This window comes from Cervus canadensis, chromosome 5 (genome assembly GCF_019320065.1).
Source record: "Cervus canadensis isolate Bull #8, Minnesota chromosome 5, ASM1932006v1, whole genome shotgun sequence".
Classification (NCBI taxonomy): Eukaryota; Metazoa; Chordata; class Mammalia; order Artiodactyla; family Cervidae; genus Cervus; species Cervus canadensis.
Window position 1 is genome coordinate 44,867,921 of NC_057390.1, and position 25,233 is coordinate 44,893,153.

Here is a 25,233-nt window from a genome sequence, read left to right on the forward strand (position 1 = left end):
TCCCTGGAACCTTGGGAGTAAGAAAAAGATAACCTTTCTAATATCCTTTAAGGCTTGAATTTGTACTTCCCTAAAGCTTGTTTCAAGCATCAGAAGCTAATTTAAAGAAGGATTTCTAGTTTAAATTTAAATTTAAAACTCAATTTAAATTTCTAGTTTAAAGGATTTCTAATTTAAAGAAGAGTGCTGTACACATTAAGTGTATGATCTACGAAGGGAAAGAAAAGGGGCAGCTTGGATTCTATTATGAATGGCATGTGTGTTAGACCCTGTGACAAAGCCCTTGTGAGCGGGGGCCCTGGGGATACTTCCCCACCGAGAGCATATGAGGCCCTGGAAATCTTCAGTGTGGGGTCACAGTCTCACTCTCCTGCAACAGCGCTGTGTCCCTGGGGTTTGGCTGTCCTGGAGATGCTGCCGAGGCCTGGTTCCTAGGCATGGAGCTGGGAGGTGTGAAACCTCAGCACGAGGTGATGATAGCCAGCCAATCACGGGTCTCAGGGTCTGCATGTCCAAGCTTTGCAGAGTCAAGTTTGAGGCCTTCTGCTGGAAGAGCCTTCCCAAGCTGGCTATAAGCTTTACATAAGAGTCAAGCGCTAATGGTTGGGGACTTCCCTTGTGGTCTGGTGGCTAAGAGTCTGAGCTCCCAATGCAAGAATCTCAGGTTCAATCCCTAGGTCAGGGAACTAGATCCCGGACACCACAACTAAGAGTTCACATGCTGCAATTGAAGATCCCATGTGCCAAAACTAAGATCTAGTACAGCCTACAGCCAAATAAATAAAGAAAAAAAATAAATTAAAAAAGGAATACTAGTGGTTGACTCTACACAGCTCGGTACAACTCCTTCCTTCGAGGCATGATTCCTCTTTCTATACATGTGCCTCCACTTCTCTGTCTTGGTTTTAAGTCAAGCCGCCTAAACCTGGGACTAGAAGCCTCCAATGTACACAGCTGGGCAGCCATACCTGGGACTCACACATGGAGTCGGGGTTAAAGCCGGGAACGAGCCGAGGAGGCTCCTTCACCCAGGCCTTTCCCCCGATCTTCGCCTTTCCCGACAAGTTCAAGGGGATATGGTCCTCCGGGATTATGTTGATGAGCAATGTGGACACGACCTGGAAAGAAAAAGAAGACAAAGCTGATGGCAGGAAGAAAAGCTGAGATGTTTCCTTTTAGGTCCGCTTGTCTTTCTTAATCCTGAAAGGCAGACAACTCCATTCTGATGAGCTGTAGGTGAAGCAGAAAAAACAAACCAACCAAACACCACCACCACCACTACCAACAAAGGGACAGTTTCTTGTCTGTGGGACAAGCTGATCTCAGTTTTTACTTTTCTGCTTATGTGACTTATGTATAATGTACAGCATATGAGAGCTGGACCATAAAGAAGGCTGAGCACTGAATAATTGATGCTTTCAAACTATGGTGCTGAAGAAGACTCTGGAGAATCCCTGGACAGCAAGGAGATCAAACTAGTCAGTCCTAAAGGAAATCAACCCTGAATTCACTGGAAGGACTTGATGCTGAAGCTCCAAAACTTTGGCTACCTGATACGAAGAGCCAACTCATTGGAAACGACCCTGATGCAAGGAAAGATTGAGGGCAAGAGAAGAGGGTGACAGAGGATGAGATGGTTGGATAGCATCACTGACTCAATGGACATGAGTTTGAACAAACTCTGGGAGATAGTGAAGGACAGGGAAGCCTGGTGTGCTGCAGTCCAGGGGTCACAAAGAGTCAGACATGACTGAGCAAGTGAACAACAACAGGATTAGAAACAAACACACACCACCAAGAACCTCACTTCATCTTAGACAGCATCACCCCCTGACCTGAAAATTAAATTCCTGAATAGACCAAGGGAAGAAAAGGAAAATAAATTGCTGTGGGCTCATAGCACAGAAAGATTTAAATTTGTATGTGGTTTAAAAAAAAAAAAAAGAAACAAGGACAGCAGGATTGAGGGAGGCTGAGGCAGCGCTGACATGTCAGCCCCAGCACTGGGGCAAAGGTCCAGGAACGCTTGTCAGAAGCATCCTCCTCCCATTTTCAGGCCACGTCAAAGCACGTGACAATTATCACATACAATCAGTAACATCCTCCTGTAGAATAGCGTTGACTTTCTTGCGCCAAGGAGGAAAGGATGTGAAGACTAAGAACTCAGAGCTTTCCCTCGAAAGAGCTTCACAGAGGAGGCCCAAGTATCTGACTGAAAAGCGAACTGCAGTGAAGCTTTGAGACGCAGGGGGTGTCCCAATGTCCACTCCATCATACTGGTTGTGAGTTGCGGGGCAAACGGTTATGCTCTCAGCCTTAGCTTGCGCATGCATAGAATACAGTTACGATCCGTTCATTCATTAAGCAATTACATATCGAGTGCTTACTATGAACCAGGCACTGGGAGGAGTGGTGAATAAAACAGTCGCCGCCCTCAGTCCTTGGAGCCTCCAGTCCCAAGCGGATCCACACTTTGGAGGAAAATAAAGCGGGGAAAGAACAGCTAGGGTAGAGCAGGGGGAAGAGAGAATACCTGGGATTTTGAATAAGACAAGCAGGGCCTTACCACAACGGAGACGGGAGCCCTGAGGAGGTCAGATCATTCATTTCGGGCAGGAGGCTTTTCATTCAAGTGTGAAGTATTTGGAAGGTTTTGATCACAGGAGTGACATGCTCAGTTTTCACTTTTAGCAGGATCCCTCGTTCCACACACTGACCTGGCCAAAAAGTTCTTTTGGGTTTTCCCATAGAATGTTACAGAGAAACCCAAATGAACTTTTTGGTCAACCCAACACATTCCTGGCCTGGACTTCGAGGCTAAATCAATGATGCAGAGAATAAGCCTCCCAAGTGACACTGACAAGAAGACTTGGCACTTTAGAAGCAGTCATTAACGCAACGTGAGCAGGAAGCACGCAGGACGGAGTCTCTGTGTGAGGCCCATCACAGGGCACACTGGTGAGGTGATAGCTTGGCTTTCACATGATTCACTGTTACAGAGCTGATCCCAGAAATTGATTTATTTGACTGGAATTAATTATGGCTACTTGAAAGGCTGGGGAGTCCTTCTCCTGCTTAAATCAGTATGGCCACCCACTCAATCTGTTGCTGCTGAGTCGCTAAGTCGTGTACGACTCTTTTACAACCCCATGGACTGTAGCCTGCCAGTCTCCTCTGTCCATGAGATTTCCTAGTCAAGAATACTGGGGTGGGTTGTTCTTTCCTTCTCCAAGGGATCCTCCTGACCTGGAGATCTAACCCGCTTCTCCTGTGTCTCCTGCACTGGCAGGCAGATTTTTTACCACTGAGCCACCTGGGAAGCTCTCATTCATTCTATGTGTGTGCATGCTCAAAAAGTCGTATTCGACTCTTTGCAACCCCATGTACTATAGCCTGCCAGGCTCCTATGTCTATGGAAAATTTCCAGGCAAGAATACTGGAGCAGATTGCTATTTCCTCCTCCAGGGAATCTCCCCAACCCAGGGATCGAACCCATATCTCTTGCGTCTCCTGCATAGGCAGGCAGATTCTTTATCACTGCACCACCTCTGCAGGTACTAACAGGAGGTCAACTTCACAAGCAGCCCACATGGGAGCAGCTGTACCTGGGATGACCATGGGTCAGTTCTGGAGAGGCCAAGGGCATGCATTCCCAAGGAAGCAATAGGCTTGAGGCAGGCAGACCGGTTGGACAGGTCCTGGGGCAGCGAGGGAGTGGGTAGGCGGGGCAGGGTTGGAGGCATTGGGAGCCATCTGCTGGCATGGACAGCTCTTTGTATGCCTGTACCAGGCCCATAAAGAAGGATCTGTATGTACACAATGGGGTCAGGGCGGTTACGAGAGCAGCTGTCTTTTCATGCATGTGCACCAGGAGCCGGGGGACAACTGGCAACAACACTGTTACAGAAAGCAGACAATACTCCTTGTTATCTCCGAGGAAAATGACCAGGAAGGTCTTGGCCCTCAGTCTTCACAAGGCTGGCACTGCCAGGACAGAGGCTAAGGAGGAAAGCTAGGAGGGTGACTTCCCAGGATGCTGACTATGAGCTGCACTTAAACCACCGTGCCACCTGCACAGTGGGAATTGCCAGCTGGGCACAGTCAGGATGGAAAGTCTGGGAGATGGCTAACACATGCAGCCAATACATGTAAGGAAAGGAGATGGACCTGCCACTTCATCTGTAAAATCAAGGGAGCAGGAAAAGCATCTGACAATCTCAATACCCTTTCACAATACAAACGGTCAACAGATTCGGAAGAGGCGGCAACATCATCTGCCTGATAAACGGGAGGCACTGATGTAAAAACTACCACTGCCATTTTCAGTAAGCAAAGATGACGCTTTCTAAGATCAGGAACAAGGAAAGAATGCATGCTTTTGCCACTCTATTCAATAATGTTCTAGAGGTTTGAGTCAGGGCAATCAGGCATGGAAAGAAGAAAAAGCTTTCAGATTAGAGAGTAAGAAAGTAAACAACCTCTGAATGCAGATGACATAACCTTATACAGAGAAAACCTGAAAGAATTCAGATGAACTTGTTAGCGCTAGTAAATGACTTGAGCAAAACTGGAAGATATAAGATCAATATTCAAAAATCAATCATATTTCTATACATTAACAATGAACAATCTGAAAATGAAATTAGAAAAACAATTCCACGTACAATAGAATCACAAAGAATAAAATACTCAGGAATAAATTCAACCAAAAAAGTCTAAGACTTTTAAGTGGAAAACAATAACATACTATTGAAAGAAGTTAAAGAAGATCTAAGTAAATGAAAAGACATCATGGATTGGAAGATTTAATATTGTTAAGATGGCAACACTTTCCAAATTGATCTACAGATTCAATGCAATCCTTATTAAAATTCCAACTTGCATAACTAACAAGCTGACCCTAAAATTCAAATGGGAATGCAAGGGACCCCAAATGGTCAAAACAATCTTGAGAAAGTAGACAAAGCTGAAGGACTCATATTTCCAGATTTTAAAATTTATTACAAAGCTACAATAATCAGGACATGGGTTCCCAGGTGACATGAGTGGTAAAGAACCCGCCTGCTGACGCAGGAGACATAAGACATGGGCTCGATCCCTGGGTTGGGAAGATCCCCTGAAGGAGGGCACGGCAAGTCACTCCAGTATTCTTGCCTGGAGAATCCCCATGGTCAGAGGAGCCTGGCGGGCTACAGTCCACGGGGTCACAGAGAGTTGGACACGACTGAAGTGACAGCACACAGCCCTCATTGGCACAAAGACAGACACACTGACCAACGGAACAGAGGTAAGAGTCTACGAGTAAGCCCATACCTCAGTGCCTAATGGATTTTCAACAAGAGTGCTAAGAACATTCAATGGGGAAAGAACAGTTTTATTAACAAATGATGCTGAGACAACTGCATATCTACCAACAAAAGAATAAAGGTGGACCCCTATCTCATAATACACAGAAAAATTAACTGAAAATGGATCAAAGACATAAATGTCAGGGATAAAACCATAAAACTCTTAGTTGAAAACACAGCTGTAAATCTGTGTGACCCTGAAATTGGCAAAAGTTTCTAAGATATGACACCAAAAGTACAAGGAACCAAAAAAAAAGTAAATAGGCTTTCATAAAAATTTTAAAAAGTGATGTGTCAAAGGACACTGTCAAAGGAAAAAAGAACCCATACAATGGGAGAAAATACCTGTGTTATCATATATGTGATACAGATCTGGTAGCCAGAATATATAAAGAACTGTTAGAATTTAACAATAAAAAGACAAACAACCCAATTAATAAATGGGAAAAAGGCATGAATAGACATATCTCCAAAGAAGATATTACAAATGGCCAGTAAGCACATGAAATGCTGCTCAGTATTATTAATCATTAGGAAAAGGCAAATGAAAACCATAATGAAAGGCTACTTCACACCCACTAAGATGGCTATTTTATTATTATTATCATTTTTATTATTTTTGGGCTATGCCACTCAGCTTGTAAGATCTTAGATCCCTGATCAGGGTTCAAACTCAGGCCCTGGCAGTGAAAGTGCCAAGTCCTAACCACTGCACTGCCAGAGAACTCCCCCAAGATGGTTATTTTAAAAACAAAAGAAAAATAAATGTTGGAGTGAATATGGAGAAATTAGAACCCTCATGTACTGTTGGTGGGGATGTAAAATTGTAAGCTGCCTTGGAAAACGGTTTGCTAGTTCCTCAAAAAAGTTAAACACAGAATTCCCTTATGACCCAGCGACTTCTCTCTTAGCTATATATTCAAGAGAATTGAAAGTACATATTCATATAAATGGGTGCATCAGTTTCATGCACCAGTTATGCACAAATACCTATTGCAGTCTTATTTGTAACAGCCAAAAAGTGGAAAACAAGCCAAATTATCCATTTATCAACTGACAAGTGAATAACATGTGGAATATCCATACAATGGAATATTATTTAGCCACAAAAAGAAATGAGGTACTGTTTATGCTACAACATGAATGAATCTTAAAACCATTATGTTAACTAAAAGAAACAAGCCATAAAAAGGTACCTATTGTATGATACCATTTATATGAAATGTCTCAAACAGGCAAATCAATAGAGACAGAAGGTGATTTCCAGGGGATGGGGGAGGGAGGAATTAGGGCTGAATGCTAATAGGAACAGAGTTTCTTTTGGGGATTATGGAAATGTTCTGGAATTAGTAGAAATGGTTGCACCACAGAGAATACGCTAAAAATAAGCACTGAATTATACACTTACTAAAAATGGTAAAGTTTATGGTATGAATTATATCTCAATTTAAAAAAAAAAAAACAAGGATGCCAGACAAGATTCTAGGTCTCTTCCTGCACTAATACTGTAGAAGTGTATAATTTACTTTCTGGTCATAAACTGTGCTAGGAATAAAAGACCAACCACAACATTCTTAGGGAACTAAGATCCCACAAGTTGCATGGTGTGGCTAAAAAGGAAAATAACTGAACACTCATTAAATATCTGCTATTAGAGGGACAGTTAAATCAACTATAGAATATCCATATTACTGGGTACAACACAGAATGGGTTAAGAAGAATGAAGTCAATCTACATGTACAGACAGAGAATGAACCCCACAATAGACCATTATCATAGCATGCCTACTCAGTTGTGTCTGACTCTTTACAATCACAAGGACTGTAGCCTGCCACGCTCCTCTGTCCATGGAATTTTCCAGGCAAGAATACTGGCGTGGCTTGCCATTTCTTACTCCAGGGGATCTTCCTGATCCAGGGATCGAACCCACATCTCCTGCACTGGCAGGCAGATTCTTTGACCACTGTGACCTCTGAGAAGCCCATAGATCATTAAGTGAACTAAGTATGTCACAAAGCAATTATAAGAAACATTCTATTGCCCTAGCACATGAAAACAGCTAAATAAACTTCTTGCTACATCTGAAGTATGTTAGGGTGGTTCAAATTACCTGAAATAATGGGATTTCCTGAAACAATGGAAATAATGGCATTCCTTTTGGAGGACCTGACAACTCATTTAAAGTAAGCCATCTTACAGATCAGTTTAAACTGAGGTCAACATACCTACGGATAAGGAAAATGCATATCTCAGAATGCATGGATAAGAGAATAACATGGATAAAGAAGCAGTCTTAAATACAAGCTCAAAATTGACTGTCAAATTTAATCATGGTTCATGGTTCCCCTGAGTAGGTATATGATTCCATTTTTATTTCTTCTCTGTGAGAGTATGCACTTAGATGAACAATGGAGTTGGAGAGAGAAGAAATTTTTCCTTTTTCCTTTGATATTACTACCTCTTTAAATAAAAACTTATGTTACACTTCTATAGTTAATATAATAAATGAAATCAGCAAGGTTGTGGAATACAAGGACAATACAAAATTACAAAATTAGTTGTATTTCTATATACTACAAAATTAGTTGTATTTCTATATACTAACCATAAACAAATAGGAAATTCAATAATAAAATCATCTATAATAGCAATATCTAGAAATGAATCTAAGGAAAGATGAACAAGACTTCTTTGTCACTGAAAGAATGGAATATTCAGTACTGGAAATATGTCCATTCTCCCTAAGTGATCTGTAGATGAGATGTAATTCCAATAAAACTCCTTGTAGCTATTTTTTGGCAGAAATGTACAAGAATGCTTTGAAATTCATGGGGCCAAGAATATTCAAGACAGTCTTAAAAAACAATGCTGGAGACTTACTATCAAAAATCAAAACTTATTATAAAGCTACAATAATTAAGAGTGTAGTACTGGTGCAATGGAATCAAACAACCAAAGGAACTGAAATGAATCCAGGAGTAGACCTACACATATGCAATTAGTTGATTTAGGACACAAGAAATACTAAAGAGCAGAGGAAAAGCAAACACTCTTCATCAATTACGTCACATCAATGGGATAGTCCTACAGGAAAAAAAATGAATCCTGACCCCTACCTCACATCAACACACCCACAAAAACCAACTCTGGGCATAAGTAGACCTAAACATGAATGGTAAAACAATAAAACTGCTAAACAGTGATACAGAGAAATATCTTAATGACTTTGGGGCAGGCAAATAATTTTTATACAGGACTAACTAGCCATGAAAGGCAAAGCCTGGTGAATTATATTACATAAAATAAAGAGCTTCTGATCATTAGAAAACAGCATTAAGTGAAAGGGCAAAAAGGCTAGCCATCAAGTAGAAGGTATTTGTAATACCTATAATCTGGTAATGGACCTACACAAGGATATACTTCTAAAACTCTTACCTATTAATAAGAGAATGGCATAGGATTGAAAAAAGGCAAAAGACCTGAACAGGAACTTCACAAAAGGTGAGATCCCAATGGCCATAAGGATATAAAGAGGTGCTCAAACTCATTCGTTACTGTGAGTGCTAAGTCGCTTCAGTTAGGTCTGACTCTGTGCGACCCCATGGACTGTAGCCCACCAGCCTCCTCTGTCCATGGGATTCTCCAGGCAAGAACACTAGAGTGGGTTGCCAAGTCCTCCTCCAGGAGATCTTCCCAACCCAAGAATCAAATCCATGTCTCTTACTTCTCTTGCATTGGCAGGCAGGTACTGCTGAGAATAAGGAGAAACCATAACCCTCCTGCCCTGCTGATGGAGGTATAAATTGCTACAATCACTTTGGAAAACTGTTTACTAAACTATCTATTATAGTTGAAAGTAGATCTTATAACTCAGCAATTTGATTCCTTGGTATTTACCCATCAAAATGCATACGTATGTTCAATAAGAGACATATACAAGAATGTTCATAGCAGCCCTATTAATAACAGCCAAATGAAGATGACTGAAGACAACCCAAACATCCATTAATGGTAAAGTGAACAAGTATATAATGGTACAGTCACATAATATAAGAAAACCACTTAAGAGGCTGTATGAAATGCCCTGGAAAAATAGCCTAAGACTTAATTTTTTAGGGCAGTACAAATAAATTTCCCAAGCAAAGCTCCTTCTCTCCTGATTCAAAACATGGCTTTTCTCTGTAGAATATTAGACTGGGTCACTAACAAATTCTTACGCAGTGCAGTAACTGTTCCCTTCTTTCACCTACTTGTACAGAAATAACAGCCTGTACCAACCTTTCAAGAAACCCCGAAAAAATCTCAACTGTGACATAAATAAAATCTGGGCCTATTTTCTAATTTTACTTGGTTATACAGTAAGCAGAGCCCAGAAATGTTAAATTATTCCTAACACAAACCAAATTATTCTATCATTTTGATCTTTTTTATATCAAATTTTTGCTCATACACATTTTTAACGTGGTTCTAACTGTTATTATGCATAGAACTGTGTAGTCTATTTCTTCTTTCAACATTACGTTGAAAATTTTCCAGACTGCTACACAATGCTTTAAAGCCACTATTTTAAACTACACAAAGCTTCCCTGGTGGCTCAGACGGTAAAGAATCCGCCTGCATGTGGGAGACCTGTGTTTGACCCCTGCATTGGGAAGATCCCCTGGCAGAGGGCATGACAACCCATGCCAGTATTCTTGCCTGAAGAAGCCCCATGGACAGAGGAACCTGGTGGGCTACAGCCCATGGGGTTGCAAAGAGTCAGACACGACTGAGCGACTAAGCACAGCACAGCACAATATCTTAATAAATAGATGTCCCACAATTTACTCAGCCCCAGTGCTGAGTATCTAGGTTTTTCTAATATTCCACCACTATAAACCATGATGTCATGGACTGCTTTTTTCAATTAGCTTTTATCAATACTACATTTCAGATGATTTCCCTTGGCTGGATTCTCAGACTGAGGTGGATGAACATATCTGTAGCTCTAGTTATGTAGTCTTTGTCCACTATTTGGTTCTATTTTGAACACACTGCTTATGTTTAAACAAAATTCTAATAAATTCTGGATGGCTCAGTTCAGTTCAGTTGCTCAGTTGTGTCTGACTCTTTGCGACCCCATGAACCACAGCACGCCAGGCCTCCCTGTCCATCACCAACTCCCAGAGTTCACCCGAACCCATGTCCATTGAGTCAATGATGCCATCCAACCATCTCATTCTCTGTCGTCCCCTTCTCCTCCCACCCTCAATCTTTCCCAGCATCAGGATCTTTTCCAATGAGTCAGCTTTTCGCATCAGGTGGCCAAAGTATTGGAGTTTCAGCTCCAACATCAGTCCTACCAATGAACACCCAGGACTGATCTCCTTTAGGATGGACTAGTTGGATCTCCTTGCAGTCCAAGGGTCTCTTAAGAGTCTTTTCCAACACCACACTTCAAAAGCATCGATTCTTCGGCGCTCAGTTTTCTTTACAGTCCAACTCTCACATCCATACATGACCACTGGAAAAACCATAGCCTTGACTAGACGGACCTTTGTTGACAAAGTAATGTCTCTGCTTTTCAATATGCTGTCTAGGTTGGTCATAACTTTCCTTCCAAGGAGTGTCTTAATTTCATGGCTGCAATCACCATCTGCAGTAATTTTGGAGCCCAGAAAAATGAAGTCAGCCACTGTTTCCCCACCTATTTCCCATGAAGGGAACCAGATGCCATGATCTTAGTTGACTTAACACTTAAAATCCCTTTATTTCTAAGATAACTTGAGATGGCTTACAAAATAAACATACATAAAAAAGAAACAATAAAAAAATTATAAATAGGAATAATAAGTGAACAAATAAATGTTGTTATTGCTTAGTCACTAAGCTCTGTACAACTTTTTCATGACCCCATGGACTGTAGCCAGCCAGGCTCCTCTGTACATGGGATTCTCCAGGCAAGAATACTGGAGTGGGTTGCCATCCCCTCCTCCAGGGGATCTTCCCAACCCAGGAGTCAAACCCACATCTCCTGCATTGGTGGGTGGATTTCTTTACCACTGAGCCATCAGGGAAGCCTGGACAAATACATATATCCAACTAAATTAGGGGCTGGCAAACTACAGCCTGTAGACCAAACGTGGCCCACCATCTGTTTTTTTAAAAAAAAAAGTTGAAATGAATCACAGTCAGGCTCATTCCAAAGCCTTGTATATGTCTGCTTGCACGTTATCATGGCAGAGCTGAGTAGCTGTAATTCACAGATCATATGGCCAACAAAGCCTAAAATATTTTCTATCTGGCTTTTATAAAAAAAGCTTATCAATTCCTGAACTAGACTATCCATAATTATAGATTTTAATCCTAAAACTGCAACATTCCCCTACTATTCTGTTAAATCAACTTCTGTTTCTGGTCAGGATAGAGCCATGGTGACCTGATTTCACATCCACCAGAAATAACAATAACAAAAGCAGACATGAATATGAAACATTGGTTTCAATACAGTGGACATTAGGAAATGAAGGACAGAGAACAGCAAGGATATAATAGACTTGAACATTGTTTTGCTGTTGTTCAGTCACTCAGTTGTGTCCAACTCTTTGTGACCCCATGGACTGCAGCATGCCAGGCTTCCCTGTCCATCATCAACTCAGGGAGCTTGCTCAAATTCAGGTCCATCAAGTCAGTAATGCCATCCAACCATCTTTATCCTCTGTTGTCCCCTTCTCCTGCCTTCAGTCTTTCCCAGCATCAGGGTCTTTTCCAATGAGTCAGCGCTTCGCATCAGGTGGCCAAAGCATTGGAGCTTCAGCTTCAGCATTGGTCCTTCTAAATAATATTCAGGGTTGATTTCCTTTAGGATTGACTGGTTTCATCTCCTTGCAGTACAAGGGACTCTCAAGAGTTCTCCAACACCACAGTTTAAAAGCATCAATTCTTTCACTCTCAGCTTTCTTTATGGTCCAACTCCCACATCCATACATGACTACTGGAAAAACCGTAGCTTTGACTAGATGGACCTTTGTTGGCAAAGTAATGTCTCTGCTTTTTAATATGCTGTTTAGGTTGGGCATAGCTTTTCTTCCAAACAGCAACCATCTTTTAATTTCATGGCTGCAGTCACAATCTGCAGTCAAAATCTGTGATTTTGAGCCCAAGAAAATAAAGTCTCACTGTTTCCAGTGTTTCCTCATTAGTTGGCATGAAGCGATAGGACCAGATGCCATGATCTTCATTTTTTGAATGGTGAGTTTTAAGCCGGCTTTTTCACTCTCCTCTTTCACCTTCATCAAGAGGCTCTTTAGTTCCTCTTCACTTTCTGACATAAGGGTGGTGTCATCTGCATATCTGAAGTTATTGATATTTCTCCCAGCAATCTTGATTCCATCTTGTGCTTCATCCAGCCTGGCATTTTGCATGATGTACTCTGCATGTAAGTTAAATAAGCAGGGTGACTATATACAGCCTCAACATACTCCTTTCCCAATTTGGAACCAGTCCATTGTTCCATGTCCAGTTCTAACTGTTGCTTCTTGACCTTCATACAGGTTTCTCATGAGGCAGGTAAGGTGGTCTGGTATTCCCATCTCTTTTAAGAATTTTCACAGTTTTTTGTGATCCACACAAAGGCTTTGGCATAGCAAATAAAGCAGAAATAGATGTTTTTCTGGAACTCCCTTGCTTTTTCTATGATCTAACGGATGTTGGCAATTTGATCTCTGGTTCCTCTGCCTTTTCCAAATCCAGTTTGAATATCTGGAAGCTCACGGTTCACATACTATTGAAGCCAGGCTTTGGGAATTTTGAGCATTACTTTGCTAGCATGTGAAATAAGTGCAATTGTGCAGCAGTTTGAACATTTTTTGGCGTTGCCCTTCTTTGGGACTGGAATGAAAACTGATCTTTTCTAGTCCTGTGGCCACTGCTGAGTTTTCTGTATTTGCTGGCATATTGAGCGTGGCACTTTCATAGCATTATCATTTAGGATATGAAATAGCTCAACTGGAATTCCATCACCTGTACTACCTTTGTTTGTAGTGACGCTTCCTAAGGTCCACTTGACTTCACACTCCAGGATGTCTGGCTCTAGGTGAGTGATCACACCATCATGGTTGTCTGGATCAATAAGACCTTTTTTGTAGTTCTTCTGTGTATTCTTGCCACCTCTTCTTAATATCTTCTGCTTTTATTAGATCCATACCATTTCTGTCCTTAATTGTGCCCATCTTTGCAGGAAATGTTCCCTTGGTATCTCTAACTTTCTTGAAGAGATCTCTAATCTCTCCCATTCTACTGTTTTCCTCTATTTCTTTGTATTGTTCACTTAGGAAGCCTTTCTTATCTCTCCTTGCTATTCTTTGCAACTCTGCATTCAGATGGGTTTATCTTTCCTTTTCTCCTTTGCCTTTTGCTTCTCTTCTTTTCTCAGCTATTAGTAAGGCATCCTCAGACAGGCATTTTGCCTTTTTGCATTTCTTTTTCTTGGGGATGGTTTTGATCACCACCTCCTGTCATGAACTTCCATCCACTGTTCTTCAGACTTGAACCTAATTGACATTTATATAGCACTTCATGCAACACAGCAGAATACGTGTGATTTTTAAGGACACACGGATCATTTATCAATATAAACGATCTTTGAAGCCACAAAACAAATCTCAGTAATTTGAAAAGGATTCAAGTTATTCAAGGTATGTTTTCTGGCCTCTGTGGAATGAAAATTGCAATCAGTAATATATATATCTGGAAAATTCTTAAATATTTGGAAACTAAATCAAAGACTTCTAAATATCTCAGGGGTCAAAAACAGAAATAAAAAAGTCATTTAGCAAGTCTTTTGAAGTGAATGAAAATGAAAATACAATATATTCAGCAGAAATTTTATATATAAAATGCCAATTTTAAAACAGGAAAAAAGTCTCAAATTACTGACTTCAGTTCCAACCTTAAGTAACTAGAAAAAGAAGGGCAAATCAAACCCAAAATAAGCAGAAGAAAGGAAATAAAAAAGATGAAAGTGAAATAAATGAAACAGAAACAGAAAAATAGAGGAAGTTAATAAAAGCTCGTTCTTTGAGAATAAAACTCAGAGCAAATTGATCAGGAAAAAGAGAGAAGACATAAATTATCACTATCAGGAATGAGAGAGGGTACCACCTTCAGGTTCCACAGACAGTAAAGGAACATAAAAGAGTACGATGAATAATTTCATGCCCATATATCCAACAATTTAGATGAAAAGGACAAATTCCTAGAAAAAACAAAGCAGTAAAGCTCATCCAAGAAGAAAGAGATGACCTAAACAGCCCTACATGTAATTAGAAAAATAGAAATTTTAGTTAAAAATAGCCTTCCTAAAGAGAAAACTCTAGGTCCAGATGACTACACTGGTGAATTCCACCAAACACTTAAGGAAAAAATAATATTCATATTGTACAAACTCTTACAGAAAACTGAAGAAGAGTAAATACTTCCTAACTCATTCTGTGAAGCCAATGTTAACCCCAATAGCAAAACCAGGTAAACGTATGGCAAGAAAACCACACATCAAAATTCCTCATGTACACTGATGCAAAAACTTCTGAACAAAAATTTAGCAAATACTACCTCATAACCAAAGAAGGTTTATCCCAGAAATACAAGTTGGCTTAATAGGAAAACCAGTCAAGTACCAGGTCCATGGATTTAAAGAACTGCAGAGGGGGGTGAGACCTTAGAGCTCATCAACCTGAATACTTATGCTTTGTAAATAATGAACTGAGGCCCACTGAGCCAAGATCACATAATTGATTAAGTATAATATGATCCTCTGGGTGTCAGAAAGTCCTGAGTTTGAATCTCAACACTACCTCCTATGGACTTGGAGAAGTAACAACTTCTCCAAACCTCATTATCCTCATCTGGTGATAATGGTGATGAATGGTGATAATGATAGTGTTTGCATCACAGGCTGGTTGTGAGGGTTAAGTAATCTGACATATTTGAAGCACTCTCAACAAACATAACTACTGCTAGCATCAACACCACTGCCTATTAACACCATATCTAGACGATGAGGTCAGTGTTAAGTTAGAAGTTTCAGTTAGAAGCAAAGGACAGAAAACATGCAGTTGTAGACACTCCTTTGAAACCATCCACACCCAAAAACTCCATTAAAGAGAATGTCACACGATTTTTTTGATTTGTCATTTCTGTTTCTGGCCTGGACTCTCCTGGGAACAAAACCTTTTTACTGAGTGTGGCCTGTTTGCTTTTTTTTTTTTTAATAAATATCCACCATTTGTTTCCCCCTAATTACCTGCTTTCCTGTCCACAGAGGAAAGGGCTTCAGGATGGCAGGAGGAAAGAGCTTCACACGCCCCACTTTGTCTGTGAGTCCTCGGTACACCAGCTCCATATACTGCTCCCGGGTGAAAAAGCAGCCTCGAATGGTCATGTTTGCTCCTGAAACCATGTGATCTTGGATCAGCCCCGCCAATGGCTGGCCATCCTACAAATCAAAACAGGTAAGAGAAGAACAAATTAAAAAACAAACAAACAAAAAAAAAAACAGAAGCCACCTTCTAATTCCTAATCCTGTGCTTGGGAGCCACCCACTAGCAACAGCCCTCCTTACATCCCCATGTTGTCCAGTCATGGCTGCACCTAGCCAGTGCTTGGGCCTCCCATCTTGAGAGCAAAGTGCCTCCCAGAGCACACGACCAGGGATTCCTGACCGGCTCCCACCTTTGCCTTTTGCCCACTGTTTAATATCAAAAGTGCTTCAAACTCAGGCAGGGCCCCTGGCCTTCTCTCCCTAATCCCATCTGCTTCTCGTTAACTTCAGCATATTTCTGGCATTTACGCATAAATTCGGTCTGGCTGCTGTTGGCTGTGTTCTTGTTTTTGTATTTTGGTTTTATGCTTTGGTGTTTTTCACACATTTCTGGCCTGGTTCTCCTCTAAATCAGTCACCCATTCAACAAATATTTATGGAGAGCCTACTGTATGCCGACGCACTGGGTGAGACCAGCCTTCAGTCTATTTTAGTGGCTGAAACAGACACAACCCCTCACAATGAGAAAGAGCTAGACGGTAAACAAATGACTGGAGAGATACATTATTACAAAGAATTTTAAATGCCTGTGGAGGAAAAGAATGGGATGGGTCATCACATAGATTTGGGATAGGAGCGGATGGTCAGGAATGGTCTCTCTGGGGGTATGTACAGTACCGCAGTTTGGCCTGCGGAGTGACTTGGACTCAGCCAGTGCAGAGAGTGGGGGGTTTGGGCAGAGGTTCCTTGAGAGTCATGGGTGGAGGGGGGTGCTTTGATGTACGTGACTGCAGAAGGAAAGAAGGCCTGATGTCAGTGTGTCTTCACAATCTTGCAGGTATTCATGGTAGGCTGTTGTCCACCAGATGCCAAAACATTTTGCTTTTAGAGAGTTCCCTGGTGGTCCAGTGGCTAGTACTCAGCCCTTCCACTGCCATGGTCCCAAGTTCAGTCCCTCGTCAGGGAACTAAGACCCCACAAGAACTGCAATAGGGCCAAAAATAAAACAAAAAACAAAAAAAACCCCAAACCCAAGGGCTTTTATAACAGCCCCAGTTTGGACGGATACAGTCATCTTTTCTGATCCCCAGTCTCCTGAACCCTATTTGCAGGTCTGCATTCATGGCAACATAAGGCACACTAAGGTAAAATAGATGTGCCCACTGACATTTATTAAGAAGGTGTTTTTGCTAACTTTTCCCTGTTTATAGGAACTAGAGAAAAATCTTGGATCTAAAGATTGTTATCATTTGCTTATTTGTTAAATACTGTCCAATATTATGGTTGTATTGCATAACTAAGGAACTCTCAAGTGCAGCCATGGAGAAGTGCCAGGAATTTAGCCACACGCACTAATTCAAAGGCTAAAAAGGGTGCTTGTCAAATAGTCTAAATACTGTGGCAATGGGGTTTATGTAAACTCACAGATAATTATTACAGAGGAGCCAGATAGGTGTTGCAGACGGAAGGCAAGATCAGATGGGGCACGCAGCCCGTCTTATGAAGGCCTTGAGTTATGAACACAGACAAAAAATTATACTCTGCAACTTGTTCCAAAGACAAGGTCTCATTTTGCTTAGGGGAAAAACTGAAAACAGTATTAAGCATTTGACTCATCCCACAGCCCTTTGGGGGCTTCCCTGGTGACTCAGTGGTTAAAGAATCTGCCTGCAATGCAGGAGACATGCATTGATCCCTGGGTTGGGAAGATCCTTAGGCAAGGAGATTGCAGCCCACTCCAGTATTCTTGCCTGGAAATCCCATGGACAGAGGAGCCTAGCAGGCTACAGCCCATGAGGTCACAAAAAGTCAGAAATGACTGAGCTACTAAACAACAACAGTCTTTGGAGGCAGATATAGATTTTGCCTTTTTTTTTTCCCTCTAAAGAACATAATTACAAGTTACAGGATCTAGTCTGTGCCTTCTCTTTCCATCTAGAGTTTTCCATGACTAGAAAATTACCTTAATGGCTAAACTGCTTTCAATGCAATAATCATGAATTCTAGGGAGGAGTGCTGATTAAAGCAATTTACTAAGGGTCTACTTATAATTCTGAATTTTCTAAATCTGCTTAGGATCAGAAACACCATATCTGGATCAAAAACCCACATAATTGTCAGCTATCCTATTCCACTTAACATCACAGCAAAATGACATTACAATCGATGTCTTTGGTCAGGATTCTTAAGAGAATTAGCATATTCTGTGACTTGAATTTTCTAGCTGAGTTAAGTCAAGTCAAAGTCAGGAAAGTATGTCTCAAGCCTTGTTAAAAAAACTTTCTATGAAACAGTGGCCCTTAATAGATAAAACAAACAGAACAGGAAAAAAAAAAAAAAAGAATCCACGAAGAAACATGTAAATGAAAAAGTGTAACTGTTTTCTTGGAAAGGAAACATCTCAAGTTCCCTTCATCTATTTTAAGAAGACAACAAGCAACTCTATTAAATACATAAAACTAACAATAAAATGTACTTAAATTGGATACTATGGTTAGTAAAGGAAAAGAAACCTGAAAATAGAGAAGAAATGGGACAATGAACAAAGAGAAAAGGAAACAATAGGGAAATAAAGATACATCAAGAAAAATTAACAAAAAATGGCTTTCCTAGATTAAGAAAACTGACTCTTGCCATCTCAGGACTTTGCCATCAAAGTACATGTTTCGTGTGTGTGTGTGTGTGTGTGTGTGTGTGTGTGTGTGTGTGTGTGTGTGTGTGAGTGAAGTCTCTTGTTTCGTGTGTGTGTGTGTGTGTGTGTGTGTGTGTGTGTGTGTGTGTGTGAGTGAAGTCTCTTGTTTCGTGTGTGTGTGTGTGTGTGTGTGTGTGTGTGTGTGTGTGTGTGTGTGTGAAGTCTCTTGTTTCATGTGTGTGTGTGTGTGTGTGTGAAGTCTCTTCAGTCGTGTCCAACTCTTTGTGGTCCTAGGGACTGTAGCCCACTAGGCTTCTCTGTCCATGGGATTTCCCAGGCAAGAATACTAGAGTGGGTTGCCATGCCCTCCTTGAGGGGATCATTCCTACACAGGGCTCAATCACACATCTTTTACGTCTCCTGCATTGGCAGGTAGGTTCTTTACCACTAGAACCACCTGGAAAGCCCTTCATTTTTATAACTATCACCAAAAATAGGATTTCTCCTCTTGGCACTTACACTAAGGGCTACACAAAATTTATCAAGAATCAAAAGCTCTTTACCGCTGACAAAAGTTGTCTGAAAGTAAAGTGAATTCTCAGGTCATCTCCTAGAATTGTCTTGTTTTTGTTTCTTACTTTTTTTATTTTCTGATTTTTCTCTTTTTTTTTTAGCTGCACAGGTGGCATGTGGGATCTTAGTTCCCAGACCAGGGATAGAACTCTTGCTCCCTGAAGAGGAAGTTCAGAGTCTTAATCACTGAACCACCAGAAAAGTCCCATTTTTTACTTTTTAAGAAATTAATTTATTGATGAGACTTTATTTTTGTTCTATTTCTGACCCTATACTCACAGGCAGGTAAGCATGTGATGAGGCACATCTGGAATTAAATAGGCCAGTCCTTAGAGAGAATCAGCATCGAAACATGTATATTATCAAGGGTGAAACAGATCACCAGCCCAGGTTGGATGCATGAGACAAGTGCTTGGGGCTGGTGCACTGGGAAGACCCAGAGGGATCGGGTGGAGAGGGAGGTGGGAGGGGGGATTGGGATGGGGAATACATGTAAATCCATGGCTGATTCATGTCAATGTATGGCAAAAACCACTACAATACTGTAAAGTAATTAGCCTCCAACTAATAAAAATAAATGGAAAAAAATAAAAATATAATAAAATAAATAGGCCAGTCCTTTGCAGAACATGGTGTAAGCAATCAAGTCCCCTATTCCATCTTATTCAATGAAAATCAAGTTTACATTGGTCTAGTGAATACTCAAGTTCACTGGCCTAAAAGCACTTCAGAGCACCCCAAACTCTTCATGAGGCTAATGTCCAAAGGTCACTCTGCCAGCAAGAAAAACGCACCATCTGCTGTTTACTGGTAGTGTCCACCGTGGTGAAATGGGACATTCTCTCTAGCAGGCTAGACAACTAGCACAGTCCTGTTAGCCACTTCCTTCCACAGACCCTCACCCAGGCCCAGCCTTGCCTTGGGGGACTAAGAACACAGGAGGCTGAGCACGCAGGCCTGGGGTGGGGTCAAAGGTGCTGGGTTCTCGCCCCAGCTTCTTCACTGGCTGACAAGTCACTCACCTGTGTTTCCTCACCTGAAAACTGTACCTGCCGCCTAAGGCTGTGGTGAGGACTAAGCCAAAATGTTGCAGACTGCTCAGAGTGGTACCTGAGGCACACGGCGTGCTCAGGGCAAAGTGGCTTTTATTGCCACCACCATCACAGCTACAACTGACGTAATTTACATGAAAACACAAAAGGCCAATTTTCAAATTAGTCAATTTCCTTATAATTATTTCTTCTAAACTATTAATATAAAAATTTTTAATTTTTTTTTTTGGCTGCACCACAAGGCATGCAGGATCTTAGTTCCCCAATCAGAGATCAAACCCATACTTCCTGCAGTAGAAGCTCGAAGTCTTAATCACTGGACCATCAGGGAAACCTGTTAGTAAAAATTAATCAAACTATTTCTTCTAATTTCTGGGGGACCTGAGTGGGCCCTTAATCCCTCCTGCTCACGGTCAGCCCCTTCATTAATCAATAGCCAGCCAAGGTGGGCAGAGAAGGGAAAGAAAGTTATATTCAACTAATTGAATCTATAGGAAGCCACGCTGGTGTGTCTGGCAGGAAAAGAGGCTGGAATGCTGGGATACTGGTCACCTGCCTGGTTCTCCAGGTGGGATGGGGGAAGAGAAATTCCCAGGAGGAGAGCTCACTAACTGATGGGGGACAATCTCTAAGCAGCCTCTTATGCTTCCTGGGTGCAGACATCTCTGTCTCCTGTGGAAGGGTGGCAGGGCCCACGCTGGGAAAAAGAAGAAAAGCCACAAAGACCTGGGAGATCCTGGCCCCTCCTCCCCACCTGCTTCCACTCCAGCTGTGTCCTTGGACATGTTACACCATTTCTTCACATGTCCATGTGGCTGTTAATAGCACCTACTCCAAGGACTGTGGGGAGGAGAAAAGGAGAGGCCTCCAAGGTGCTATGTATGGTGTCTGGCCTTGAAAAAGTGCTTGGTAAATGGCAGCCATGGTTCTTTATTGTTATTACTACCCCACATTATAGCCCAAATTAATGGTGCGACGCAAACGGTTTATAAAAGAAGGGATTCACAGCAGAGATTCCTCATGTGTGGCAGGGAATTTCACCTGGACCCTCAGGATTATGTTAGTCACTCAGTTGTGTCTGACTCTTTGTGACTCCACGGACTACAGCCTGCCTGGATCCTCTGTTCATGGACTTTTCCAGGCAAGAATACTGGACTGGGTTGCCATTTCCTTCTCCAGGGGATCTTCCCGACCCAGGGATCAAACGCTGGGGGTTAAGTTGTCTCATAAAACCCTCCTTATCTTAAAGGATCAAAGTCATCTGTGGATCCTGGGGACCCTCATAGGTGGGGTGCTAAGGCTTGCCAGAGGCTGATATATTGTAGAATCCAAACAGGCTGGAAGACAAGACCTAAGATGCAGGTACTGAACTCGGCTTCCTGGGATGACTGTTATAACTTCTCTCCTGACATCTTAAGAGGCAGCAAGAACGAAACCTCCTATCTCTAAGCAACTAGGGGGCTGAAGACCCCACCCAGAAGAATCCAAGACCCTCTGCGACCCCGCTGACTCCAGGGGCTGCCTGGGGCCCAGACCTGAACTGCCAAGTTGGAAGCCGGTGATGACCATGGAACGGCCTCAAGGTCAGACCCACCTTGGGAACAAGGTACTGCTGATCGGTGCAGGCCAGGACGTAGGCCTCGGCCCGGCCCAGTTCACTCTGGGGGAAGTGGGCGTTCATCTCATCTCCGTCGAAGTCGGCATTGTAGGCCTTGCAGTTGGCGTAGTGGAGCCGCAGGACTTTCTCCTCGGGGAGGACGCGGGCGCGATGCGCCTGGATGGAGGGCCTGTGCAGGGTGGGCTGCCGGTTCAGGAGGAGAATGTCCCCGTTCTTCACATGCCGGCACACCTGTGGGCAGAGCAGAAGACGGGCTGAGCAGAGGCCACTCTGGCATCACTGCTACAATGCCAAGGGCTCACCTCGCCCTGGGCTGAGTGTGGCTTCTGTCTGTCTCATGTTTTACTCAATAAAAGGGGAACTTCCAGTCCAGAGTGAAACCCTAGAAATCTATGAGAAATAACTACTAAGCCCCTCTGGGTCTCAAGAGTGTGTGTGCGTGCTCAGTTACTATGTCATGTCCGACCCTTTTGTGACCCCATAGACTAGAGCCCATCAGGCTCCTCTGTCCATTGGATTTTCTAGGCAAGAATACTGGAGTGGGTTGCATTTCCTTCTCCAGGGGATCTTCCCAGGGACCAAACCCAGGTCTCTTGGCAATGGCGGGCGGATTCTTTACTACTGAGCCATCCAGGAATCCCAAAATGCCACTTCGCAGAGGAAACAGACCCCCACTACCGAATCCAAATTCAAGAACCAGGCACAGTTAGGGTTCGAACTGGCACGGTTAGGGTTCTTTGGTTTATGAGACAGCCTTAAGGTTCTCTGAGAAATAGCTGCTAATCCAGCAGAGTCCTGTCCTAGCTCTGGGCTCAGACTGTTGCTGTTGTTAAGTTGCTAGGCCAAGTCCAACTCTTCGAGACCACGTGGACTATAGCCTGCCTGTCTCCTATGTCCACGGAATTCTCTAGGCAAGAATATTGGAGTGGGTTGCCATTTCCTCCTCCAGGGGAGGGATAAGTCAATGATGCTACAAGCCCCTGTCCAGTAATGTCTGTCTTCTTCAGACATGCACGATCTTTCTGGAGTTTGAACTCCCCTGAGAATTAACCTGAAAAAAGAAATGGACACATCCTAAGACAGCAGGTCTACACATAACCATAAAACTCCTGGGCTTGAAAGGATCTGGCAGACCTCTAGAATCCCCACTGTAGCCACATCTGAGTACGTTAGTTCAAATGTGAATTCCACATTTCAGAAATACTTGCCCAACCTCATCCTTCAGAGCCAGGACTGAAACTCAGGGTTCCTGATTCCCAGTTCAATGCTCCCGGAAAGTATTTTATGGCACTTAAAAATTAATAACAAGTTTAAATTGCCATGGTCTTTTGGGAAAGCAATTTCACAGCAGATTTTAGAACATTAAAAACTCATTTCCTTTGGGCTTTCAGAACGAAAAAGGTGCCAATGCAAGGTTCTATGAATGATGTTTATGCAGCCATGTTAACAGTGGCAAAAACTGGGAAAAACCTGGCTGCCCCAAAAAAGGGGCATCGGTGGATAAATCATAGTATGTACTATGGAATATTATGTAATGATTAAAAAGGAGTTTGTGGCGGGGGGCGGGGGGTCCAGGCTATGGAGCATGCAGGATCTTAGTTCCCCAACCAGGGATTGAACTCAGGTCCCCAGAAGTGGAAGCTGAGTCAACAGGGACTGCCAGGGATCCTTTAAAAAGCATGATTTAAATGTAGACCAGTCTTGAAGAAATGACAATAATGTATTTCAGTAAAAGAAAAACCATCCAGGTGCCATCTATGGTGATGTATTAGTGTCAGTCGCTCAGTCATGTCTGACTCTTTGCGACCCATGGACAGTAGCACGCAGGCTTCTCTGTTCATGGAATTCTCCAGGCAAGAATACTGGAGTGGGCAGCCATTCCCTTCTCCAGGATCTTCCTAGCCTAGGGATCAAACCCAGGTCTTCTGCATTGCAAGCAGATTTTTTTTTTTTTTTTAATTTTTATTTATTTTTTTAAATTTTTTATTTTTTTTCCATTTATTTTTATTAGTTGGAGGCTAATTACTTTACAATATTGAAGTGGGTTTTGTCATACATTGACATGAATCAGCCATGGAGTTACATGTATTCCCCATCCCGATCCCCCCTCCCACCTCCCTCTCCACCCGATTCCTCTGGGTCTTCCCAGTGCACCAGGCCCGAGCACTTATCTCATGCATCCAGCCTGGGCTGGTGATCTGTTTCACTATAGATAATATACACGTTTTGATGCTGTTCTCTCGAAACATCCCACCCTCGCCTTCTCCCACAGAGTCCAAAAGTCTGTTCTATACATCTGTGTCTCTTTTTCTGTTTTGCATATAGGGTTATCGTTACCATCTTCTAAATTCCATATATATGTATGTGTTTGTAATGCTGTAAGTTCTTTATCTTCTGGCTTACTTCACCTGTATATGATGGCTTCAGTTTCATCATCTCATTAGAACTGATTCAGATGAATTCTTTTAAGTGCTAAAGTAATATTCCTACGTGTATAATGTACCACAGCTTTACTTATCCATTCGTCTGCTGATGGGCATGCTAGGTTGCTTCATGTCCCTGCTAAAAACAGTCTGTGATAACTGGGTGCATGTGTCTTCTTCAGATCTGGTTCCCTCGCGTGTGTATGCCAGGAAGTGGGATTTCTGGGTCAATGGCAGTTCTATTTCCTCAGTTTTTTAAGAAAAATCTCCACACTGTTCTCCATATGGCTTGTATCAGTTTGCATTCCCACCAACATGTAAGAGGGTTCCCTTTTCTCACACCCTCCGCAATGCATTTTTGGCTTGGTAGACTTTTGGATAGCAGCCACTGCCTGACTGGCAATGTATATGGTACTCATTGTGGTTTTGATTTGCATTTCTCTGATATGAGTGATGTTGAGCATCTTTTCATGTGTTTGTTAGCCATCTGTATGTCTTCTTTGGAGAAATGTCTGTTTAGTTCTTTGGCCCATTTTTTGATTGGGTCATTTATTTTTCTGGAATTGAGCTGAAGGAGTTGCTTGTATATTTTTGAGATTACTCCTTTGTCTGTTTCTTCATTTGCTATTATTTTCTCCCAACCTGAGGGCTGTCTTTTCACCTTGCTATAGTTTCCTTTTGTTGTGCAAAAGCTTTTAAGTCATTAGGATCCCATTTGTTTTATTTTGCTTTATTTTCCAGATATTCTGGGAGGTGGGTCATAAGAGGATCCTGCTGTGATTTATGTCGGAGAGTGTTTTGCCTATGTTCTCCTCTAGCAGTTTTATAGTTTCTGGTCTTACATTTAGATCTTTAATCCATTTTGAGTTTATTTTTGTGTATGGTGTTAGAAAGTGTTCTAGTTTCATTCTTTTACAAGTGTTTGACCAGTTTTCCCAGCACCACTTGTTAAAGAGGTTGTCTTTTTTCCATTGTATATCCTTGCCTCCTTTGTCAAAGATAAGGTGTCCATAGGTCCGTGGATTTATCTCTAGGCTTTCTATTCTGTTCCATTGATCTATATTTCT

At 42.1% G+C, this 25,233-nt stretch overlaps 1 protein-coding gene across 1 annotated transcript in view; it reads right to left on the reverse strand.

The window, feature by feature from the left end:
- POLR1A (RNA polymerase I subunit A) overlaps nucleotides 1-25,233 on the reverse strand; it is an 84,220-nt gene that overhangs the window by 26,022 nt on the left and 32,965 nt on the right. The window contains exons 13-15 of the mRNA XM_043470349.1: nucleotides 21,720-21,974; nucleotides 15,632-15,823; nucleotides 969-1,118 (exon numbers count right to left, since the gene is read on the reverse strand). Coding sequence (XP_043326284.1) covers nucleotides 969-1,118; nucleotides 15,632-15,823; nucleotides 21,720-21,974 — 597 coding nt within the window. The remainder of the gene's footprint in view (nucleotides 1-968; nucleotides 1,119-15,631; nucleotides 15,824-21,719; nucleotides 21,975-25,233) is intronic.